Source organism: Podarcis cretensis, assembly GCF_951804945.1.
Source record: "Podarcis cretensis genome assembly, chromosome: 18".
Classification (NCBI taxonomy): Eukaryota; Metazoa; Chordata; class Lepidosauria; order Squamata; family Lacertidae; genus Podarcis; species Podarcis cretensis.
Genome location: NC_137188.1, coordinates 13,705,069 through 13,726,989, shown reverse-complemented (window position 1 = coordinate 13,726,989; position 21,921 = coordinate 13,705,069). Strand labels below are relative to the sequence as shown.

At 47.1% G+C, this 21,921-nt stretch overlaps 2 protein-coding genes across 2 annotated transcripts in view; one reads left to right on the top strand and one right to left on the bottom strand.

The window, feature by feature from the left end:
* Nucleotides 1-21,921, bottom strand: part of NWD1 (NACHT and WD repeat domain containing 1) — a 134,762-nt gene that overhangs the window by 53,033 nt on the left and 59,808 nt on the right. The gene's annotated exons all lie outside the window — the stretch shown is intronic.
* MED26 (mediator complex subunit 26) lies at nucleotides 11,698-20,801 on the top strand. The gene is made up of 3 exons (XM_079961146.1): nucleotides 11,698-11,860; nucleotides 14,911-14,985; nucleotides 17,848-20,801. Exons 1-3 carry the CDS (start codon nucleotides 11,786-11,788, stop codon nucleotides 19,513-19,515), a joined length of 1,818 nt encoding a protein of 605 aa, XP_079817272.1. The 5' UTR covers nucleotides 11,698-11,785; the 3' UTR covers nucleotides 19,516-20,801.

Genomic DNA, 21,921 nt, shown 5'->3' with positions numbered 1-21,921 from the left:
GGGTTTCCCCCCTTTTTATTTTCAGTCCTGCTTGACTGCTAAAAGTGAAGTGTCTACTGTCACATACATTTTTATTTTTTATTTTGAAAAAGAAGCCAGGCCTGCCTTGCTTTACCTCAGCGGCAAGGCCAGCGGTGGGGGGGGGGCGTACTTTAGACATGCCCAGGAACACCACGGCCCCTTCTGAATGCTTTTTTTACCTATTAAAAAGTTAAAAATGCACCTGCAACATAATGGATTCATAGCTCTGAGGGAACATCCTGAGAGGAATCGTGGACAGGGAGCCATTTTTTTCAAAAACGTTGTGGTTTGGCTGGGCCAACAATTAGGTGGTGTGTTGGAAGTCTAGATTTCTGTACCGTATTCCCCACCCAAATTGATTTTTGAATTCTGAATTTTTTGAAAATATATATAACATATATAAAGGTAAAGGGACCCCTGACTGTTAGGTCCAGTCATGACTGACTCTGGGGTTGCGGCGCTCATCTCACATCGCGGGGATTCGAACCGCCAACCTTCTGATCAGCCAGCCGAAGAAGCTCGGTGGTTTAACCCACAGCGCCACCCGCGTCCCATATAACATATATAATGTATTCAGATTGACTGCAGTTCTCACTCAGGTCCACCAGGATTGAGAACTGTCGCTCACTGATTGGTCAGTCAGTTGGAAGTTGTTAGTGTTCGAAGTCACTTAGCATTATATATAGAAAGAATCCGGCTAGGCTGCAGTGAGTCGGAGACTCCAGGAACAGTTCTAGCTGCTGCAATAAAGAGCTGGGAATCTAAAAGAGCTGAGATCTTTGTCCGTCTTTCCTACTATTAAACACACTAACACACACACATATATATATTACAAACTATTGAATATATTTCATAGTTTTTAAAACAGGTAAATCTGAAGGACGGGACGAACTATTGAATACATATTTCTTTTATACATATATTTTTATTTTGTGTTTAAACTGACGTAAATCTGAGGGACGGGCTATTGAACATATATATATAAAACTGATATCTTTCATGTTTAAAGAGGTAAATCTGAGGGATGGGACAAACGAATACATACTGCTTTTATACATATATCTTTCACGTTTAAAATTACAGTATGTAAATCTGAGGGATAGGCTATTGAATATATACATCATAGTTTTATATATATATATATATATATATATATATATATATACTATGATATATCACATTTAAACAGGTAAATCTGAGGGACGGGACCAACTATTGAATACATATTGCTTTTATACATGTATTTTATATTTTTCACCTGTCGCCTGTCTTCCCAAGTGGTGTGTAAAATATTTCGGAGACACCGTTGATGGACTCTTTTAAGGAGTTGGAGAGGAGTTGTTCAGCAAACCATGGTTCTGTATTTTGAAAAGGTTCCTTGCGGCAAGGGGAGTTCGCTTGTCCAAGACTTACAGAAAGGAGGCAGCCATGACGGGTTCAAGGGAGCTGTCCGGAGCAAACAGTCCCCCATTCCACTTCCCTTAACGGCGGAGGAATAGGAAGGCTCTCCTGTTAACGGTGCACCAGAAGCGATGGTTCGGCCATGATGGAGAATCCGCAGCTGCCCCACCTGGATTATTCCTTTGCCAAGTGACAACCATAACCTGCGTCATTTTTAAAAGCAAACACACCTTTGCAAATCACATATAATTTAATGATCCCAGTGATTTTGGGGGATTCACAGAAGGGTTTCCCCCCTTTTTATTTTCAGTTCTGCTTGACTGCCAAAACTGAAGTGTCTGCTGTCACATTCATTTTTATTTTTTATTTTGAAAAAGAAGCCAGGCCTGCCTTGGTTTACCTCAGCGGCAAGGCCAGCGGTGGGGGGGGGGGGGCGTACTTTAGACATGCCCAGGAACACCACGGCCCCTTCTGAATACTTTTTTTTAACTATTACTGATCAATGGGGTACATGTATTTTAGCTTCGGTTCTGCTGGATCAAAAAGTTAAATATTCACCTGCAACATAATGGATTCATAGCTCTGAGGGAACATCCTGAGAGGAATCGTGGACAGGGGGCCAAATTTTTCAAAAACGTTGTGGTTTGGCTGGGCCAACAATTAGGTGGTGTGTTGGAAGTCTAGATTTCTGTACTGTATTCCCCACCCAAATTGATTTTTGAATTCTGAATTTATTGAAAAAAATATTAATATATTGAATATATATTAAAATTCTTATAACATATATAAAAGGTAAAGGGACCCCTGACTGTTAGGTCCAGTCATGACTGACTCTGGGGTTGCGGCGCTCATCTCACATCGCGGGGATTCGAACCGCCAACCTTCTGATCAGCCAGCCGAAGAAGCTCGGTGGTTTAACCCACAGCGCCACCCGCGTCCCATATAACATATATAATGTATTCAGATTGACTGCAGTTCTCACTCAGGTCCACCAGGATTGAGAACTGTCGCTCACTGATTGGTCAGTCAGTTGGAAGTTGTTAGTGTTCGAAGTCACTTAGCATTATATATAGAAAGAAGCCGGCTGGGCTGCAGCCAGTCCGAGACTCCAGGAACACTTCTAGCTGCTGCAATAAAGAGCTGGGAATCTAAAAGAGCTGAGATCTTTGTCCGTCTTTCCTACTATTAAACACACTAACACACACACATATATATATTACAAACTATTGAATATATTTCATAGTTTTTAAAACAGGTAAATCTGAAGGACGGGACAAACTATTGAATACATATTTCTTTTATACATATATTTTTATATTGTGTTTAAAACTGACGTAAATCTGAGGGACGGGCTATTGAACATATATATATAAAACTGATATCTTTCATGTTTAAAGAGGTAAATCTGAGGGATGGGACAAACGAATACATACTGCTTTTATACATATATCTTTCACGTTTAAAATTACAGTATGTAAATCTGAGGGATAGGCTATTGAATATATACATCATAGTGATATATATATATATATATATATATATATATATATATATTATGATATATCACATTTAAACAGGTAAATCTGAGGGACGGGACAAACTATTGAATACATATTGCTTTTATACATGTATTTTATATTTTTCACCTGTCGCCTGTCTTCCCAAGTGGTGTGTAAAATATTTCGGAGACACCACTGATGGACTCTTTTAAGGAGTTGGAGAGGAGTTGTTCAGCAAACCATGGTTCTGTATTTTGAAAAGGTTCCTTGCGGCAAGGGGAGTTCGCTTGTCCAAGACTCTTACAGAAAGGAGGCAGCCATGACGGGTTCAAGGGAGCTGTCCGGAGCAAACAGTCCCCCATTCCACTTCCCTTAACGGCGGAGGAATAGGAAGGCTCTCCTGTTAACGGTGCACCAGAAGGATGGTTCGGCCATGATGGAGAATCCGCAGCTGCCCCACCTGGATTATTCCTTTGCCAAGTGACAACCATAACCTGCGTCATTTTTAAAAGCAAACACACCTTTGCAAATCACATATAATTTAATGATCCCAGTGATTTTGGGGGATTCACAGAAGGGTTTCCCCCCTTTTTATTTTCGGTTCTGCTTGACTGCCAAAACTGAAGTGTCTGCTGTCACATACAATTTTATTTTTTATTTTGAAAAAGAAGCCAGACCTGCCTTGCTTTACCTCAGCGGCAAGGCCAGCGGTGGGGGGCGTACTTTAGACATGCCCAGGAACACCACGGCCCCTTCTGAATACTTTTTTTTAACTATTACTGATCAATGGGGTACATGTATTTTAGCTTCGGTTCTGCTGGATCAAAAAGTTAAAAATTCACCTGCAACATAATGGATTCCTAGCTCTGAGGGAACATCCTGAGAGGAATCGTGGACAGGGGGCCATTTTTTTCAAAAACGTTGTGGTTTGGCTGGGCCAACAATTAGCTGGTGTGTTGGAAGTCTAGATTTCTGTACCGTATTCCCCACCCAAATTGATTTTTGAATTCTGAATTTTTTGAAAAAATATTAACATATTGAATATATATTAAAATTCTTATAACATATATAAAAGGTAAAGGGACCCCTGACTGTTAGGTCCAGTCATGACTGACTCTGGGGTTGCGACGCTCATCTCACATCGCGGGGATTCGAACCGCCAACCTTCTGATCAGCCAGCCGAAGAAGCTCGGTGGTTTAACCCACAGCGCCACCCACGTCCCATATAACATATATAATGTATTCAGATTGACTGCAGTTCTCACTCAGGTCCACCAGGATTGAGAACTGTCGCTCTCTGATTGGTCAGTCAGTTGGAAGTTGTTAGTGTTCGAAGTCACTTAGCATTATATATAGAAAGAAGCCGGCTAGGCTGCAGTGAGTCGGAGACTCCAGGAACAGTTCTAGCTGCTGCAATAAAGAGCTGGGAATCTAAAAGAGCTGAGATCTTTGTCCCTCTTTCCTACTATTTAACACACTAACAAACACACACATATATATTACAAACTATTGAATATATTTCATAGTTTTTAAAACAGGTAAATCTGAAGGACGGGACAAACTATTGAATACATATTTGTTTTATACCTATATTTTTATATTGCGTTTAAACTGACGTAAATCTGAGGGACGGGCTATTGAACATCTATATATATATAAAGGATAGGCTATTGAATAAATACATCGTAGTTTATATATATATATATATATATATATATATATATATATATATATATATATATAAAATGATATATCACATTTAAACAGGTAAATCTGAGGGACGGGACCAACTATTGAATACATATTGCTTTTATATATGTATTTTATATTTTTCACCTGTCGCCTGTCTTCCCAAGTGGTGTGTAAAATATTTCGGAGACACCACTGATGGACTCTTTTAAGGAGTTGGAGAGGAGTTGTTCAGCAAACCATGGTTCTGTATTTTGAAAAGGTTCCTTGCGGCAAGGGGAGTTCGCTTGTCCAAGACTCTTACAGAAAGGAGGCAGCCATGACGGGTTCAAGGGAGCTGTCCGGAGCAAACAGTCCCCCATTCCACTTCCCTTAACGGCGGAGGAATAGGAAGGCTCTCCTGTTAACGGTGCACCAGAAGCGATGGTTCGGCCATGATGGAGAATCCGCAGCTGCCCCACCTGGATTATTCCTTTGCCAAGTGACAACCATAACCTGCGTCATTTTTAAAAGCAAACACACCTTTGCAAATCACATATAATTTAATGATCCCAGTGATTTTGGGGGATTCACAGAAGGGTTTCCCCCCTTTTTATTTTCAGTTCTGCTTGACTGCCAAAACTGAAGTGTCTGCTGTCACATACATTTTTATTTTTTATTTTGAAAAAGAAGCCAGGCCTGCCTTGGTTTACCTCAGCGGCAAGGCCAGCGGTGGGGGGGGGGGCGTACTTTAGACATGCCCAGGAACACCACGGCCCCTTCTGAATACTTTTTTTTAACTATTACTGATCAATGGGGTACATGTATTTTAGCTTCGGTTCTGCTGGATCAAAAAGTTAAAAATTCACCTGCAACATAATGGATTCATAGCTCTGAGGGAACATCCTGAGAGGAATCGTGGACAGGGGGCCATTTTTTTCAAAAACGTTGTGGTTTGGCTGGGCCAACAATTAGCTGGTGTGTTGGAAGTCTAGATTTCTGTACCGTATTCCCCACCCAAATTGATTTTTGAATTCTGAATTTTTTGAAAAAATATTACTATATTGAATATATATTAAAATTCTTATAACATATATAAAAGGTAAAGGGACCCCTGACTGTTAGGTCCAGTCATGACTGACTCTGGGGTTGTGGTGATCGCGGGGATTCGAACTGCCAACCTTCTGATCAGCCAGCCGAAGAAGCTCGGTGGTTTAACCCACAGCGCCACCCACGTCCCATATAACATATATAATGTATTCAGATTGACTGCAGTTCTCACTCAGGTCCACCAGGATTGAGAACTGTCGCTCACTGATTGGTCAGTCAGTTGGAAGTTGTTAGTGTTCGAAGTCACTTAGCATTATATATAGAAAGAAGCCGGCTAGGCTGCAGGAACACTTCTAGCTGCTGCAATAAAGAGCTGGGAATCTAAAAGAGCTGAGATCTTTGTCCCTCTTTCCTACTATTTAACACACTAACACACACACATATATATATTACAAACTATTGAATATATTTCATAGTTTTTAAAACAGGTAAATCTGAAGGACGGGACAAACTATTGAATACATATTTGTTTTATACCTATATTTTATATTGTGTTTAAAACTGACGTAAATCTGAGGGACGGGCTATTGAACATATATATATATATATAAAACTGATATCTTTCATGTTTAAACAGGTAAATCTGAGGGACAGGAGAAATGAATACATACTGCTTTTATACATATATCTTTCACGTTTAAAATTACGTAAATCTGAGGGACGGGCTATTGAATATATACATCATAGTTATATATATATATATATATACACACACACATATATATATATAGTTAATGGATTAACGGAGAGGGGTTCCTATAACTATATATATAAAACTATGATATATCACATTTAAACAGGTAAATCTGAGGGACGGGACGAACTATTGAATACATATTGCTTTTATACGTGTATTTTATATTTTTCACGTTTAAACTGAGGTAAATCTGAGGGATGGGACGAACTATCTAATACATATTGCTTTTATACGTGTATTTTATATTTTTCACGTTTAAACTGAGGTAAATCTGAGGGATGGGTTTTGAATACATATTACAACAGTAATATATACACACACACATTCTTGATAATGTCTTAGCATTGGGTTCTAACACTGTCTCTAACTTTGATTTTTCCACCTGGAAGCCCACTTTTTTATCCTGGTTATAGGCCTCTCTTATTTGAAAATAATGTAGCCAGTCTCACACCTTATCTTTAAGCTTCTCATAACTCTGCAGTTTCAATCTGTCACCTTCCTCTTCCCAAATTTCCCAATATTTTGGCCATTTAGTCTCCATATTAAGTTTTTTCAAAGCTTTCGCTTCCATAGGTGAGAGCCACCTTGGGGTTATACCTTCCAGAAAATCTTTATATCTCAACCATACATTAAACAATGCTTTCCTGACAATATGGTTTTTAAAAGCCTTATGTACTTTAACCTTGCCATACCACAAATATGCATGCCACCCAAATGCATTATCATAACCTTCAAGATCTAAGACAATTATGAGAAATGTTGGTCAGAAGTGAAAAAAGATCTAGAAATTTGGTCAAACTTGAAGCTTTCCTTGCTAGGCCGAATTGCTGTTATTAAGATGAATGTATTGCTGAGAATGCTGTTTTTGTTTCAATCTTTGCAAATTATTGATAAGATGGATTGTTTCAAGAGGTGGCAAAGAGATATCTCCAGATTTGTCTGGCAGGGCAAAAAGCCCAGAATAAAATTCAAGATACTTACGGATACTAAAGATAGAGGGGGATTTGCCCTGCCAGATTTGAAACTTTATTATGAATCAGCAGCTTTTTGCTGGTTGAAGGAATGGCTACTTCTTGAGAACACAGACATCTTAGATTCTGAATGCTTTTTTTACCTATTAAAAAGTTAAAAATGCACCTGCAACATAATGGATTCATAGCTCTGAGGGAACATCCTGAGAGAAGTCGTGGATAGGGGGCCAAATTTTTCAAAAACGTTGTGGTTTGGCTGGGCCAACAATTAGGTGGTGTGTTGGAAGTCTAGATTTCTGTACCGTATTCCCCACCCAAATGGATTTTTGAATTCTGAATTTTTTGAAAAAATATTACTATATTGAATATATATTAAAATTCTTATAACATATATAAAAGGTAAAGGGACCCCTGACTGTTAGGTCCAGTCATGACTGACTCTGGGGTTGCGACGCTCATCTCACATCGCGGGGATTCGAACCGCCAACCTTCTGATCAGCCAGCCGAAGAAGCTCGGTGGTTTAACCCACAGCGCCACCCGCGTCCCATATAACATATATAATGTATTCAGATTGACTGCAGTTCTCACTCAGGTCCACCAGGATTGAGAACTGTCGCTCACTGATTGGTCAGTCAGTTGGAAGTTGTTAGTGTTCGAAGTCACTTAGCATTATATATAGAAAGAAGCCGGCTAGGCTGCAGGAACACTTCTAGCTGCTGCAATAAAGAGCTGGGAATCTAAAAGAGCTGAGATCTTTGTCCGTCTTTCCTACTATTAAACACACTCACACATAAATATATATTACAAACTATTGAATATATTTCATAGTTTTTAAAACAGGTAAATCTGAAGGACGGGACAAACTATTGAATACATATTTCTTTTATACATATATTTTATATTGTGTTTAAAACTGACGTAAATCTGAGGGACGGGCTATTGAACATATATATATAAAACTGATATCTTTCATGTTTAAAGAGGTAAATCTGAGGGACGGGACAAATGAATACATACTGCTTTTATACATATATCTTTCACGTTTAAAATTACGTAAATCTGAGGGACGGGCTATTGAATATATACATCATAGTTATATATATATATATATATATACACACACATATATATATATATATAGTTAATGGATTAACGGAGAGGGGTTCCTGTAACTATATATATAAAACTATGATATATCACATTTAAACAGGTAAATCTGAGGGACGGGACGAACTATTGAATACATATTGCTTTTATACGTGTATTTTATATTTTTCACGTTTAAACTGAGGTAAATCTGAGGGATGGGTTTTGAATACATATTACAACAGTAATATAGACACACACACATTCTTGATAATGTCTTAGCATTGGGTTCTAACACTGTCTCTAACTTTGATTTTTCCACCTGGAAGCCCACTTTTTTATCCTGGTTATAGGCCTCTCTTATTTGAAAATAATGTAGCCAGTCTCACACCTTATCTTTAAGCTTCTCATAACTCTGCAGTTTCAATCTGTCACCTTCCTCTTCCCAAATTTCCCAATATTTTGGCAATTTAGTCTCCATATTAAGTTTTTTCAAAGATTTCGCTTCCATAGGTGAGAGCCACCTTGGGGTTATACCTTCCAGAAAATCTTTATATCTCAACCATACATTAAACAATGCTTTCCTGACAATATGGTTTTTAAAAGCCTTATTTACTTTAACCTTGCCATACCACAAATATGCATGCCACCCAAATGCATTATCATAACCTTCAAGATCTAAGACAATTATGAGAAATGTTGGTCAGAAGTGAAAAAAGATCTAGAAATTTGGTCAAACTTGAAGCTTTCCTTGCTAGGCCGAATTGCTGTTATTAAGATGAATGTATTGCTGAGAATGCGGTTTTTGTTTCAATCTTTGCAAATTATTGATAAGATGGATTGTTTCAAGAGGTGGCAAAGAGCTATCTCCAGATTTGTCTGGCAGGGCAAAAAGCCCAGAATAAAATTCAGGATACTTACAGATACTAAAGATAGAGGGGGATTTGCCCTGCCAGATTTGAAACTTTATTATGAATCAGCAGCTTTTTGCTGGTTGAAGGAATGGCTACTTCTTGAGAACACAGACATCTTAGATTCTGAATGCTTTTTTTACCTATTAAAAAGTTAAAAATGACTCTGGGGATCGTGGGGATTCGAACCACCAACCTTCTGATCAGCCAGCCGAAGAAGCTCGGTGGTTTAACCCACAGCGCCACCCACGTCCCATATAACATATATAATGTATTAAGATTGACTGCAGTTCTCACTCAGGTCCACCAGGATTGAGAACTGTCGCTCACTGATTGGTCAGTCAGTTGGAGGTTGTTAGTGTTCGAAGTCACTTAGCATTATATATAGAAAGAAGCCGGCTAGGCTGCAGGAACACTTCTAGCTGCTGCAATAAAGAGCTGGGAATCTAAAAGAGCTGAGATCTTTGTCCCTCTTTCCTACTATTTAACACACACACACATAAATATATATTACAAACTATTGAATATATTTCATAGTTTTTAAAACAGGTAAATCTGAAGGACGGGACAAACTATTGAATACATATTTCTTTTATACATATATTTTATATTGTGTTTAAACTGACGTAAATCTGAGGGACGGGCTATTGAACATATATATATATATATATATATATGTATATATATACTGCTTTTATACATATATCTTTCACGTTTAAAATTACGTAAATCTGAGGGACGGGCTATTGAATATATACATCATAGTTTTATATATATATATATATATATATATATACATATATATATATATATATATAGTTAATGGATTAACGGAGAGGGGTTCCTGTAACTATATATATAAAACTATGATATATCACATTTAAACAGGTAAATCTGAGGGACGGGACAAACTATTGAATACATATTGCTTTTATACATGTATTTTATATTTTTCACGTTTAAACTGAGGTAAATCTGAGGGATGGGTTTTGAATACATATTACAACAGTGATATATACACACACACACATATATACATATATAATATATACACATATAGTATATATATATGTGTGTGTGTGTGTGTGTGTGTATGTATATATAAAACTATGTTGCATCTTTCACGTTTAAACAGGTAAATCTGAGGGATGGGATGAACTATTGAATACATAGTGCTTTTCTGCATATATTTTATATCGTTCACGTTTAAGCTGACATAAATCTGAGGGACGGGCTATTGAATACCTATTTCAATAGTAATATATACACACACACATATATACACATATATAAGATATACACATATATATGTATGTGTGTGCATATATATATATATATATATATATATACATACACGTATATATCTTCCACGTTTCAACTGAGGTAAATCTGCCAGGCGGGCCCCTTCGCGCCAAATCTTTTTTTCCCGCCCTTTCTCCCCCTCCCGCCCCGCGCTCCCTTTCCCGCCGCACTGCGCATGCGCGCCCGGCCTGCCAGAGAGAGCGCGGGGAGAGAGAGAGAGAGAGAACCGCGCCACCGCCCCCTGCGCCCCGACGTCACAGACGCGACGTTCCTCCTCCTCCCGCCCTCCCCCGTGCGTGCGTGCGTCGGTCTGCCTTGCGCGGCGTCATGGCGTCGCGGCGTCGGGCGTGTCCCAGGATGCACCGCGCGCGGCTGCTCTGAGAGAGAGAGAGAGAGAGAGAGAGAACCGCGGCGCCGCCCCCTGCGGCCCGACGTCACAGACGCGACGTTCCTCCTCCTCCCGCCCTCCCCCGTGCGTGCGTGCGTCGGCCTGCCTTGCGCGGCGTCATGGCGTCGCGGCGTCGGGCGTGTCCCAGGATGCACCGCGCGCGGCTGCTGAGAGAGAGAGAGAACCGCGCCGCCGCCCCCTGCGCCCCGACGTCACAGACGCGACGTTCCTCCTCCTCCTCCCGCCCTCCCCCGTGCGTGCGTGCGTGCGTGCGTCGGCCTGCCCTGCGCGGCGTCATGACGTCGCGGCGTCGGGCGTGTCCCAGGATGCACCGCGCGCGGCTGGTGGCTCTTGCCCACAGTTGAGCAGCAGCTCGGCCTCCTCCGCCGCCTCCGCCGCCGCCGCCGCCTGGACGGAGGAGCCCCGAGGAGGACGGGCGGCCCGGCCCGGAGACAAGGGGCCGAGGAGGAGGAGCCCGGGCCAGGCCCACCCCCGGCAGCGGCGGGAGGAGGCGCCCCCCCTGGAGGAACATGCGGCTCCGGCTGCCCCGCGGCGCGGCCGGCGAGTGAGCTGAGGAGGAGGCGGAGGAGGCGGAGGCAGGCCGGCGAGCCCAGCAGCAGCAGCAGCAGGAAGCGGGGGGAGGGGGCCGCGGGGGGGGGCTCCTCCTCCTCCTCCTCCTCCCGCCGCCGCCAGCGCAGGGCTCGGGGTCGCCGCCTCGACGGGGGGGGCAATGACAGCGGCTCCGGGACCCTCCCCGCAGCAGATCAGGGACCGGCTGCTGCAGGCCGTCGACCCCAACAGCAACGTGAGTCTGGGAGAGGGAAGGGTTAATGGCAGGGAGAGGGTTAATCTAGGCAGGGAAGCTTCGGATGTTTAATAGGTTCTTATTGTATTTTAGTGTTTGGTTGGGAGGGGGCTGCCCAGCCAGTTGGGCGGGGGAAAAATTAGAAATTTATTATTATTATATTATTATTAATGGGAGGGAGAGGGAAGAGTTAATGTGTTTGTGCGGGAGGGGGATGTAGCGTTTTTGCACGTGGGGATGCGAGTGGGGGGGAGAAGAAGAAGAAGTCTGGCATATATATATATATATATATATACACACACACCAGCCCGTGATAATCGCTGCTGCCACCATGGGGGGTGGGGGGTGTCTCTCACCTGCCTTTCCTTCCTGGTTTCTTGGCTTGGGCTTTTAAAGGAAGAGTTGGTCCTGAGCAAAAAAAAACAAAACAAAAAATCCCACCCCACTCATACAATAATAACCATGGGGTCTCCCAACTAATAATGATGCTGATAATTGTGTTCTTCAAACCTGGGGTCTCCAACTAATAATATTGATCTTAATGGCCTCTAAATTTGGGGTGTCCCAACTAATAATAATGATGCTGATAGCGTACTCCAAATCTGGGCTCTCCCATCTAATACTAATAATAGTGATAATCGTGTCCTCCAAATCTGGGGTCTCCCAACTGGTGTTTTGTGCCCCTGGTCACCTGCAAGGTGGGTCGCCGTGCAGGTCTGTGGCGAAAGCGTTGAGAAGTGGGTACCCAGATACACGGTTTGGTTAAAAGCAGGCCCTGGGTGCAGAGAGCTGGAAGGCCCCTGCTGAAAGCGGGCAGGTTGCAAGAGAGGGAAGGGCTTGTTGGTAAGGCGGGTCACTTGCTTTGCATGCAGAAGGTGTCCGGCGAAGGCTGGGGAATTATTTCCTGCCTGAAGCTCTGGTCAGCTGCTGCCGGTCGGTCTAGAGACAGTGCTGAGCTATAGGGGCCCAGTGGCCTGACTCGGGAGGAGGTGAAGGCTGCAGCTCAGAGGGCGTGCCTCCTACGTAGAATGATCTCTAGGTAGGACCTGTGAGCCCTAGGCACTGCAACGTCGAGTTGGCGTGACACAGTGTGAGGCAGCAGCTTCCAGCTTAAATGAGAGCCACGAGGTCAGGAATCTTGCTTTTATTTTTAAGGAAAGGGCCATTGCTCAGTGGCAAGGTATCCCCTTTGCTTGTGGAACTACACCAATCTCAACCACCGGTGTCTCCAGCTGCGGGTTTGGGAGACCCCTGGCTTGACACCCTGGAGAGTGCTGCCAGTCTGTGCAGGGAGTGCCGAGCTGGGTGGACAACCTGGTGTGCATCAGTGCAAGGCGTTGCTCTGGGGCGTTGGGCTCTCCTTAAGCGGGTTTCCTGCCGCCTCTGCCAGCTCCTCCTCTCTGGGCTTCTCACCGGCTAACATAATTTCCTCTTTTCTTTCTTCCCATCTCATCCTGCAAAAGTAAAAATCTCCCTTCTGCTGCAGAAATGCCAAGTCCAGTTTGTTGGCCCTTGGGCCTCCTTCTCCCTCTCCACCCACCCGGGTCTGCAAAGATGGGGAGTCAGGACCACGTGTATCCTCTGGGCTTGACCTTCCTCTTGCAGTTGCCCCCCCCCCAGCCCATTCCCCTGTTTTATTAGGCCAGCAGGTGCCTCCCCACATCTCCTTGCCTGTGGGTCCTTTCCTGTGCTCTGGCTTCGGGCCCCAGCACATGCCAGTCTGACGCTTCCATGTTACTTGGCCCCGGCGGCTTAGATCCTAGCTGTAGACTGCGGCACCTCCTTGCCATGTAATGCTGCACCCCCTTTCCCACACTCCCCCCCCCACCTGTCCGTGGTGGCACTTGTTCCGTGCCCTGAGTTTATGGTGTTCACTTTGTGGAGTCTTGCTATTGGGGAGCAGTACGTTGGGCTTGTATAGGAGGCCCTGTTTTCTGTGGGGTGGGGTAGACATGTCTCCTAATAGTATAAAGCCGGGGGGGGTGTTGCGCTCGCCTGCTGGTCTCCACATCACCCCTCTGCTTGCGCCTTGACGGCTGCTGATCATTTGGAATGGGCACCACCACACTGGCCGCACTTGGCGCAGAGGGGCTTAACCCGGCCACTCCCTCGGGCTTGCGTCTTTCTGAACCACTGCACCTCTTGCGCGTTCCCCCCCCCCCGCGCCCTCCAGACTTCCCCCTTCACGCTTTCTGTGCCTGCTGCCTGCGCTTTAACCCCCCAATTCTCCTCAGATCTTTTGCACGGGATGAAATCGTGCAAGATGCGCAGGGACACAGGAAGATGCATCGTGCGAAGCTAGCCCCTTGGTCTCTCTGTCTTGTCTTTCTCTCTCTTTCTATTGCGCCTTCTGACTGGCAGTGGTCCTCCAGGGTTTTGGCCTCAGGGGGGGGGCGTCTTTGCTCCATCCCAGCGCTGGAGTTGTTCCTTCAGGGGGTTGGGCCTGACCCGAGCCCTCCTGCATGCAAAGCCCCTTTTGATGTGTCTTCATGTGGTGACGCCTAAAAGAGCCCTGAGCGAAAGGGGGAAAGTCTTTGTCCAGGTGAGCATTCTTGGGGAGGGAACACCATTGGCGAGGTACCTTGGTAGAGAAGGCCCTTCCTCTTCGGTGACCTTTAAGGAGGCTAAGGGCCGCAGTGGCCAGTTTTCATATCTGGTCGGGCTATGGCCGGAAGAGATGTTGGCTTTTAGGGTCTCCTGGCAGAGTGTCTTCAGGGCTGATTTCTGCCGTTCTCGCTGTGACTTTATGGTGTGTGGGGTGTCACTGGGAGCCTCTTAAGGACCCCGACCCCGGCCGGTGAACACCACTGGTGATTGAGGCACAAGTCCAGAAGCAAGGGGTGGCTGTCATTCGGCTTCTGACTCGCTGGGTGGCTGGACCTGCGTCTCAGCGGCGGAGGGAGTTGGGGCAGCCTTCAAAGTTAGCTGGATCCATTCATTTCAGCGGGTCTACGCTGAGCTCTCCTAGCGTCACACGGCGCAGGGTGCATGGTGTTTGGCGCACGCTCCCGCCCAAAGCCTCACGTTTAACTCTTCTCTTTCTCTTCCAGATTCGTAACATGGTGGCAGTACTGGAAGTGATCTCCAGCCTGGAGAGGTATCCAATCACCAAAGAGGCGCTCGAGGTGGGTTGGCATTCACCTCCTGATGGAAATAGCAAAAGCTGCACGGCGCTCATTTTTATTTTTTAACATTTGTTCTCCATTGATGGTAAAAACAAAAAAGAAACCGCTGAAGAGGTTTACAAAAGATAAAAGGGTGAAACCCAGAACAAAATGCACAACCGTGCTTTAAAGCATATGTCAGGGGTGCTCTGATGGTGTTTCCTGCTTGGCAGGGGGTTGGACTCGATGGCCCTTGTGGGCTCTTCCAACTCTATGATTCTAAAGCGCATAAAAGTTAAAGCGCAGAAACAGATTTAAATCATCTCAGCTTTCTAAGCATCTGAGCGGGCTTGCCTAAACAGGACCGTTTTTAGCAAGTGCTGGAAAGAGTACGGTGAAGGTGCCTGCTTGATTTCAATAGGCCAGGGAGTTCCAAAGTATCCACACTGCCTCTCTGAAAAACTGGGTTCTTTCGGATGCCGAACAGGAACCTGCAGTCATGCCAATTCCGCCTATCAAAGTGTTTGAGTGTTGGATAAGGTGATCTCACAGCTAAACTGGTCCCAAATTGTTAAAGGGCTCCAAATGCTAATAGCAACACCTTGAACTTGGCCCAGTTGCAAACGGGCAACCAGAGCACAGGAGTTATACGCTGACAAGGCCTCGCTCATGTTCAGCAATCGTGCTGCAGCATCCTGCACCAACTGCAGCTTCAGGGTCAAGTGCACAGGGTCAGAGAGCACATCGCAGCAACCCAGCCTTGAAGCAGCTTAGGGAAGTGACCTTGGATAAGCACAAGGTTTATGGTCTGCAGGAGCTCCCGCCTGGCCTTATAGCAAACCCCAAAATTGTACTTGCCAAGACCTTTGCTGGTTTGGCTTCTGTCTGAAGGGTCAGCTGTGGCGTGAGCTGCTTTCTCGCACCCCTCAAAGTAACACTGCTTCGACGCGTTCACCATTTTGCAGCTTTAAAAGCAAGCGTGGTGGGTTGCTGTATCCCGTGACAGCGGACTTGTACGGGCTGCGCCTTCTCGGCTGCCCTGGTCTTCCTCACGCAGCTCCTGGGTTTCCAAGCATCCTCACACAGCTCTGCAGTTGTGTGACACCCCCTTCCCCAGAACTGTGGGTTCTGACTCAGCTGACTGGGACGGGGCTCCCTGTGAGGGTTGGCCGCTTGTCTGAACACGTTTCAGCCCACCTGCCTCCTCCAAACGGGGGAATCCCGTGGAAGCGTCCCCAGCGCTCCCTGTGCCAGCGTTGGCCGGAGATACGGAGACTGATTTTCACAGCTGCCTCGCGTTGCTGCGATCCTTAGCCGCTCTGGTCGTTTCTGCAAATGCCAGATGGCTCGCGGTTCTCTTTCCAAGCCTCGCGGGCTTGCGATTGTCTCAGTCTTGAGAGGCCTGCTCTGTGTAGGTAGCTGAGGAGACATGCAAACTGGCAGGAGGGTTTTCTGGAGAACTTACCCACTGCCCTGATTTGGTGGGTTTGATTTAGTTGGCTGAAATATTTAGCATGACAAAGCTGAGAGTTTGTCTTGTTCATTTTATGAGCTCAGTCCCCATGCTGCCCAAACGAACTGAAATGTTTGTTGCAGCAAAAAGACACGATGTGTTGATATTGTAGTCAAACTGAAAGCTTTGTTTCTCATATTATTATTATTATTATTATTATTGTTATTATTATTATTATTATTTAGTACAGTTGTACCTTGGTTTGTGAACGCCGCAAACTTGGAAGTGAGTGTTCCGTTTTGCAAACGTTCTTTGGAACCCGGACGCCAGGCGCAGCTTCCGATTGGCTGCAGGAACTTCCTCTTGCAGCCAATCGGAAGCTGCGCTTTGGTTTCCAAACGTTTTGGAAGCCGAGCGAACTTCCGGAACGGTTTCTGTTCGACTTCCGAGAATGGTGGGTTTTAAGACAACGCAGCAGCAGGTCTTTCCTTTACACGGCGTAGATTTTGAAAAGTGGAAGTGCTGAAAGCTTCCAATTCTAGTATGGCTATATAAATAATCTGTGGGAAGAGGTGGCAGCAACTAGGATCCTGACTTATGGTTGCTTCCAGTTGTCTGTTTCTCTTTTCCATTCATTAGGTTATAGAGTAATTTTCTCAACTGAGAAAATTGGGGGGGGGGGGAGGAATCCACAGGGAAAATAAGGCAGCAGCTAATTTCTGGCAAAATCTCCACCACACCAGTGTGCATATCAACACACTGTGGAACCACTGACCCTTCTTGGTAGTGTGCCTCCCCGCTCATAGAGCAGTGGTTTTCAACCAGGGTGCTGTGGCACCCTGGGGTGCCTCGAATTATGGTCGGGGTGCCATGGGCAACACTAGCCTCTGCCCTTTGCTCCTCGGATGCCCTCTCTGCCTTGAGGAGAGGAGGCAGAGGGAACACTCCCCAAGGGAGGGCGTTTGGAAAAGGGTGAGGCTGCCAGCTCTGCAGGCAAGGGGTGACATAACTGGGCTACTGAGCCCCACAAGGGCGCCGCAGAAAGAATGTTGTTGCTCAAGGAGCCATGGACTCAAAAAGGTTGAAAACATCTGTCATAAGGTGCTGTGTGTCCATGTGTGTCGCAGGTACCCACCCACTCAGACCCCAAATTCCTCTTATTGGAGGGAGAGCTTCCTGGGACAGGAGAAGCTGCCTCCTTTTGACAGGTTCACGGGAGCCTTTGCCCACCTGGCACCTCCCTTGTGTTTTGAACTACGACTCCCATCAGCCCCGGTTCCATTTGGCCACACCGGCTGGGGACGATGGGACCTGTAGTCCGAAACATCTGGCTGCTGAAGGTGGGGTGATGCGGTATGCAGATATCTTGCAAAGTAACGTTCCCTCCCCACTTTTCTCTCTTGTTCCTTTCCCCCCAAAAAACTCCACAGGAGACGAGGCTGGGGAAACTCATCAACGACGTGAGGAAGAAAACCGAGAATGTGGAACTGGCCAAGCGGGCTAAGAAGCTGCTGCGGAACTGGCAGAAGCTGATCGAGCCGGGGGCGCCCAGCGAGGGGGCCGCCAGGGGCCCGCCCAACCCACCGGGGTCGGCCAATGGCGGCGGGGCCCACAACTGCCGGGTGGAGACTCCTCCTGCGGGGGTCGGGCCGAAGCCCGCGCAAGATGCGAAGGTCCGGAACGACGTCCAGAAGCTGCACTCCCCAAAGCAGTTGGTGGAGAAGCCGGCGGCTCGGAAGAGGCGGGGGGAGCCGCGCGATGGCCTGACAGGGGCGCCTCTCCTGCCTCTGCCGAAGGCCTCCAAGGCCTGCTTCGAAGTGTTACAGAACTCCTCGCCGCCCCCGACGAACGGGATCGGGGGCAGCAGCCCGGACAGCTTCCCCAGCCCGCCGGACGCCGGCCTGCCCGCCGAGCTGGTCGAGGGCGACAAGCTCAGCAAGATACCCATCAACGCGGTTCGCCCCCACACCAGCTCCCCAGGTCTCTTCAAGCCCTCTGCTTCGTCCCTGCTGAAGGTGGCGCTGCTGGTCCAGCAGGAGAAGGAGGAGGCGCCCACAGCCAGCCAGCCCAAGAGCCCCCGCTGCTCCTCTTTCAGTCCCAGGCACGTTCGGGCAGAAACATTTTCACGGCAGCACACCACCTACTCGCCCAAGGGCTCTCCGCCTGCCCCTTCCCCGACGAGGCCTCCGCCCGCCCCGGACACTCCCGCCGGGGCTCCCTTGTCGCCCCCTGCCCTCGTGCAGCCGGCGCTGGAGAAGCGGCTGGAGACCCATGCGCAGGCGGGGCTGGAGACGCCCCTGCATGGCATCCAGGAGGCACCGGCGGGCCGGCTGACAGCGGGGCCCCCTCTGAGCAGCGGGGCGGGGGGCCCCCTCCTGGCGGAGCCCTTGCTGGCAGGCTTCTCGCCGGACGCGTGCCGGGCGGACAGCGACGGCGCCGCCTCGGGGTCGGACAGCAAGAAGAAGAAGAAGTACCGGCCCAAGGACTACGTGGTCAACTTGGACGGGCAGGCGCTGGAAGGGGGGGTCAAGCCGGTGCGGTTAAAAAAGGAGCGGCGGCTGACCTTTGACCCCATGACGGGCGAGATCAAGCCCCTGGCGCAGAGGGACTCTTTGCCCTCGGCGGCCCACCCGCCCGCTCTCCCCGAGCAGCAGCACAGGACAGGCGCAGGGGAACCCACCGAGCCCAAGCCCCCCCTGCAAAGCCCCTTTGAGCAGACCAACTGGAAGGAGCTGTCCCGGAACGAGATAATCCAGTCCTATTTGAACCGGCAGAGCAGCCTGCTCTCCTCTTCTGGGGTACAGACTCCAGGCGCTCACTACTTCATGTCCGAGTACCTGAAGCAGGAGGAGAGCACCCGCCGGGACGCCCGCAAGACCCACGTCCTGGCGCCCCACAGCAAGCCCACGGACTTGCCCGGGGTGACCCGGGAGGTGACGAGGGGCGACCTCGACAGGATTTGCGGCCACCACTGGCCGGGCGTGAATGGTTGCTACGACACACAGGGTAACTGGTATGATTGGACGCAGGGAATATCCCTCGACCCGCACGGGGACGACGGGCGCCTCAACGTCCTGCCTTACGTCTGCCTGGACTGAGCGCCGGGATGCTTCTGACGCAAGGGGCAGTTCGGTGCGAGCAGGCAGGTGCGGCGGCAACGGCTGCCCACCCCTCCGCCCCCCGTTGTGCTGAAAAAAAGGCTCATCCAGCAGAGAGAAAGAGAGAGGGAGGGATGGAGAGAGAGAGAGAGAGCTGGACCCCGGCAGTTCCTTCTTCCCTAGGTTTCTTTCTAATTATTCTTTTCTTTTTTTGTGAAGTGCTGCTACCAGTCTACTAACAAAATTGCAAAGCGGGAGGAGGCGCAGAACAGAGGTTTGATTTAAACGGCGGCAACGGAAAGAGTTCCAAACTCTTTAGCCAGCCAGCTCTGAAAAAAACACAAAAAGGAAAAAAAAGTGTTAGGGTTTTTATTTTATTTTATTTTCGTTTCAAAAAGTGGAAATTCTTTCCAGTGATTGGCGGGTGCCGAAATCCGAGGGCAGGCAGGGAGGAGGCGGGGAGAGCAATGGCGGGAAGCAGGAGGTTTTAACCAAGAGTAGCCGTAGCCTATTTATTTTTGTCCCTATTTTGTTTGTTTTTTTCTTGGAAAGGGAGTAAGGATAATAGTAACAGCAGTGAGATGGTTTGAGATGAAACTGTGCAAAAATCCTGTGGTCAGTAGTTCTTCCTGGCGTCACATCTGTCTCCAGAAAAAGGCGTGTGGCTTGCAGTGAGGGGTGCCAGTCTGCCAGGGTAGGCAATAGGTAGTGCCCACCTTCAGGTTAGCATTCCACGAATATCCCTTCCTTCCTTCCTTCCTCCTTTCTTGGTGGGATCTAATCAGATTTTTGGCTTCAGCCTAAGAAATGCTGCACCACTACCCTTCGCCAGCCTGAGTGTGTCTTCCCGGAATTCTTTCTGCACATTTTCTAGGGAGGGGCAAGGGAGGGAGCCCTCTCTCCTCCGCTGCCCCCCCCCCACGTTAAAAAAGACAAAATCCAAACCGTACAGAGGGTGCTACTTTTGTCCTGTGAAAGGAGGGGAGAGAGAGATTGGGAAAGCCTGTTCTGCAATGCTGGAAAATACACTTGTTACCATTCCTTTTTAGATAATTTGTTTGCCTTACGGAGATCCATCACAAAAATTAAAAAAAAAAAAGTGAGAGGGAGAAGAAGAAAAAGAAGAAGCGCAACTTGCAAAAGCGAAACAGAGCCTTAGTGAATGTACAGTAACTATCCTAGACTTCTGCGTTCCTGGGACGTAGAAGGGAGCAACTTTGCTATTGGTCCTTTAAGTGGACACGTTGTGATATACATGTGGAAATAAAACAAAAATTTGCACAAAAGCACGGGCTGTCGTTTTTGAAAAAAAGGGAAGTTCCCGAAAAGTTGGCTGACTTGAGTAAGGCAGCTTCCTGTAGCTGGAGGACTTGAGTCTCCAACTGATTCTGGGCTACAGTCCCCATCGTCCCTGAACGCCGGTCCTGGGAGTTGTAGTATTCCCACAATCCAGGTGTAGTGTGTCCTTGCTGGGAGTTGTAGTCTGAAGCGCCTGGGGAGGGCAGTACAGAGAGAGCAAGGTGGTGTGCGTTTCTCACCCTGACGCTCCTGGGCTTGCAGCGTGGTGTCAGTCGGCTACAGCTCCCACCCTCTCTTAGTGGCTGGGGGTGCTGGGAGTTGTAGTCCAATAACCTCCAGAGAGGGGGACTATGTCAACTACCTGCGATCTATAGAACTGGGATGGTTCGGAGCCTGTGGCCCTTCTGATGTCGGTCCAGGAACATAATCCTTGACCGCTCGCCCTTCCAGCTGGAAGAGATGGGAGTCCCAATGGTAACATCCAGAAGGTCACTTGCTTCGCCTACCTGCTTCCCTTGCTATTTTTCTGCTTTTAGAAATACAGTGATGCCTTGGAAGTCAGACAGAATCCGTTCCGGAAGTCCATTCGACTTCTGAAAACATTTGGGAACCAAGGCGCAGCTTCCGATTGGCTGCAGGAAGCCGTAAGCCGTGTCGGATGTTCCAAAGAACGTTCGAAAACCGGAACAATCGCTTCTGGTTTTCGATCGTCCGGGAGCCGAAACGTTCGACTCCCAAGGCGTTAGAAAACCAAGGTACGATACTATCTGCTTTGAGCAAGTTTGTGAAGATGGGACATGTGCAAATTTCTTTTTGGACTTTAGTGCCAAAGGAACCGGTTTTTTTTAATTAAGAATTTTCTTTTAATCAAAAGGGGTTTGTGATTAACAAGGCAGCTGGTTTCCAAGGAAGTGATTTATTTATTTTTAATGCAAGTGCACCTCACCACCTCCGAGCCTTGTTTGGGACCAGTTTCTGTGCACAAATCCAGCAACTGAAGCTTCACCCCCCCCTCATTTTTACCTCCCCGGCAGATTAAGTTTTTCCTCTGTCAAACTTCTGCATATTCTCAGTTGTTAAAACCACTGCCCCAGGGCAAGGAAAGCA

Excerpts from the sequence above, each read along its gene's own strand:
- MED26 (XM_079961146.1), top strand. The coding sequence starts at position 11,786 with ATGACAGCGGCTCCGGGACCCTCCCCGCAGCAGATCAGGGACCGGCTG. Across the intron at positions 11,861-14,910 it reads CCGTCGACCCCAACAGCAAC|ATTCGTAACATGGTGGCAGT; the intron begins GTGAGTCTGGGA and ends TTTCTCTTCCAG. Across the intron at positions 14,986-17,847 it reads TCACCAAAGAGGCGCTCGAG|GAGACGAGGCTGGGGAAACT; the intron begins GTGGGTTGGCAT and ends AAAACTCCACAG.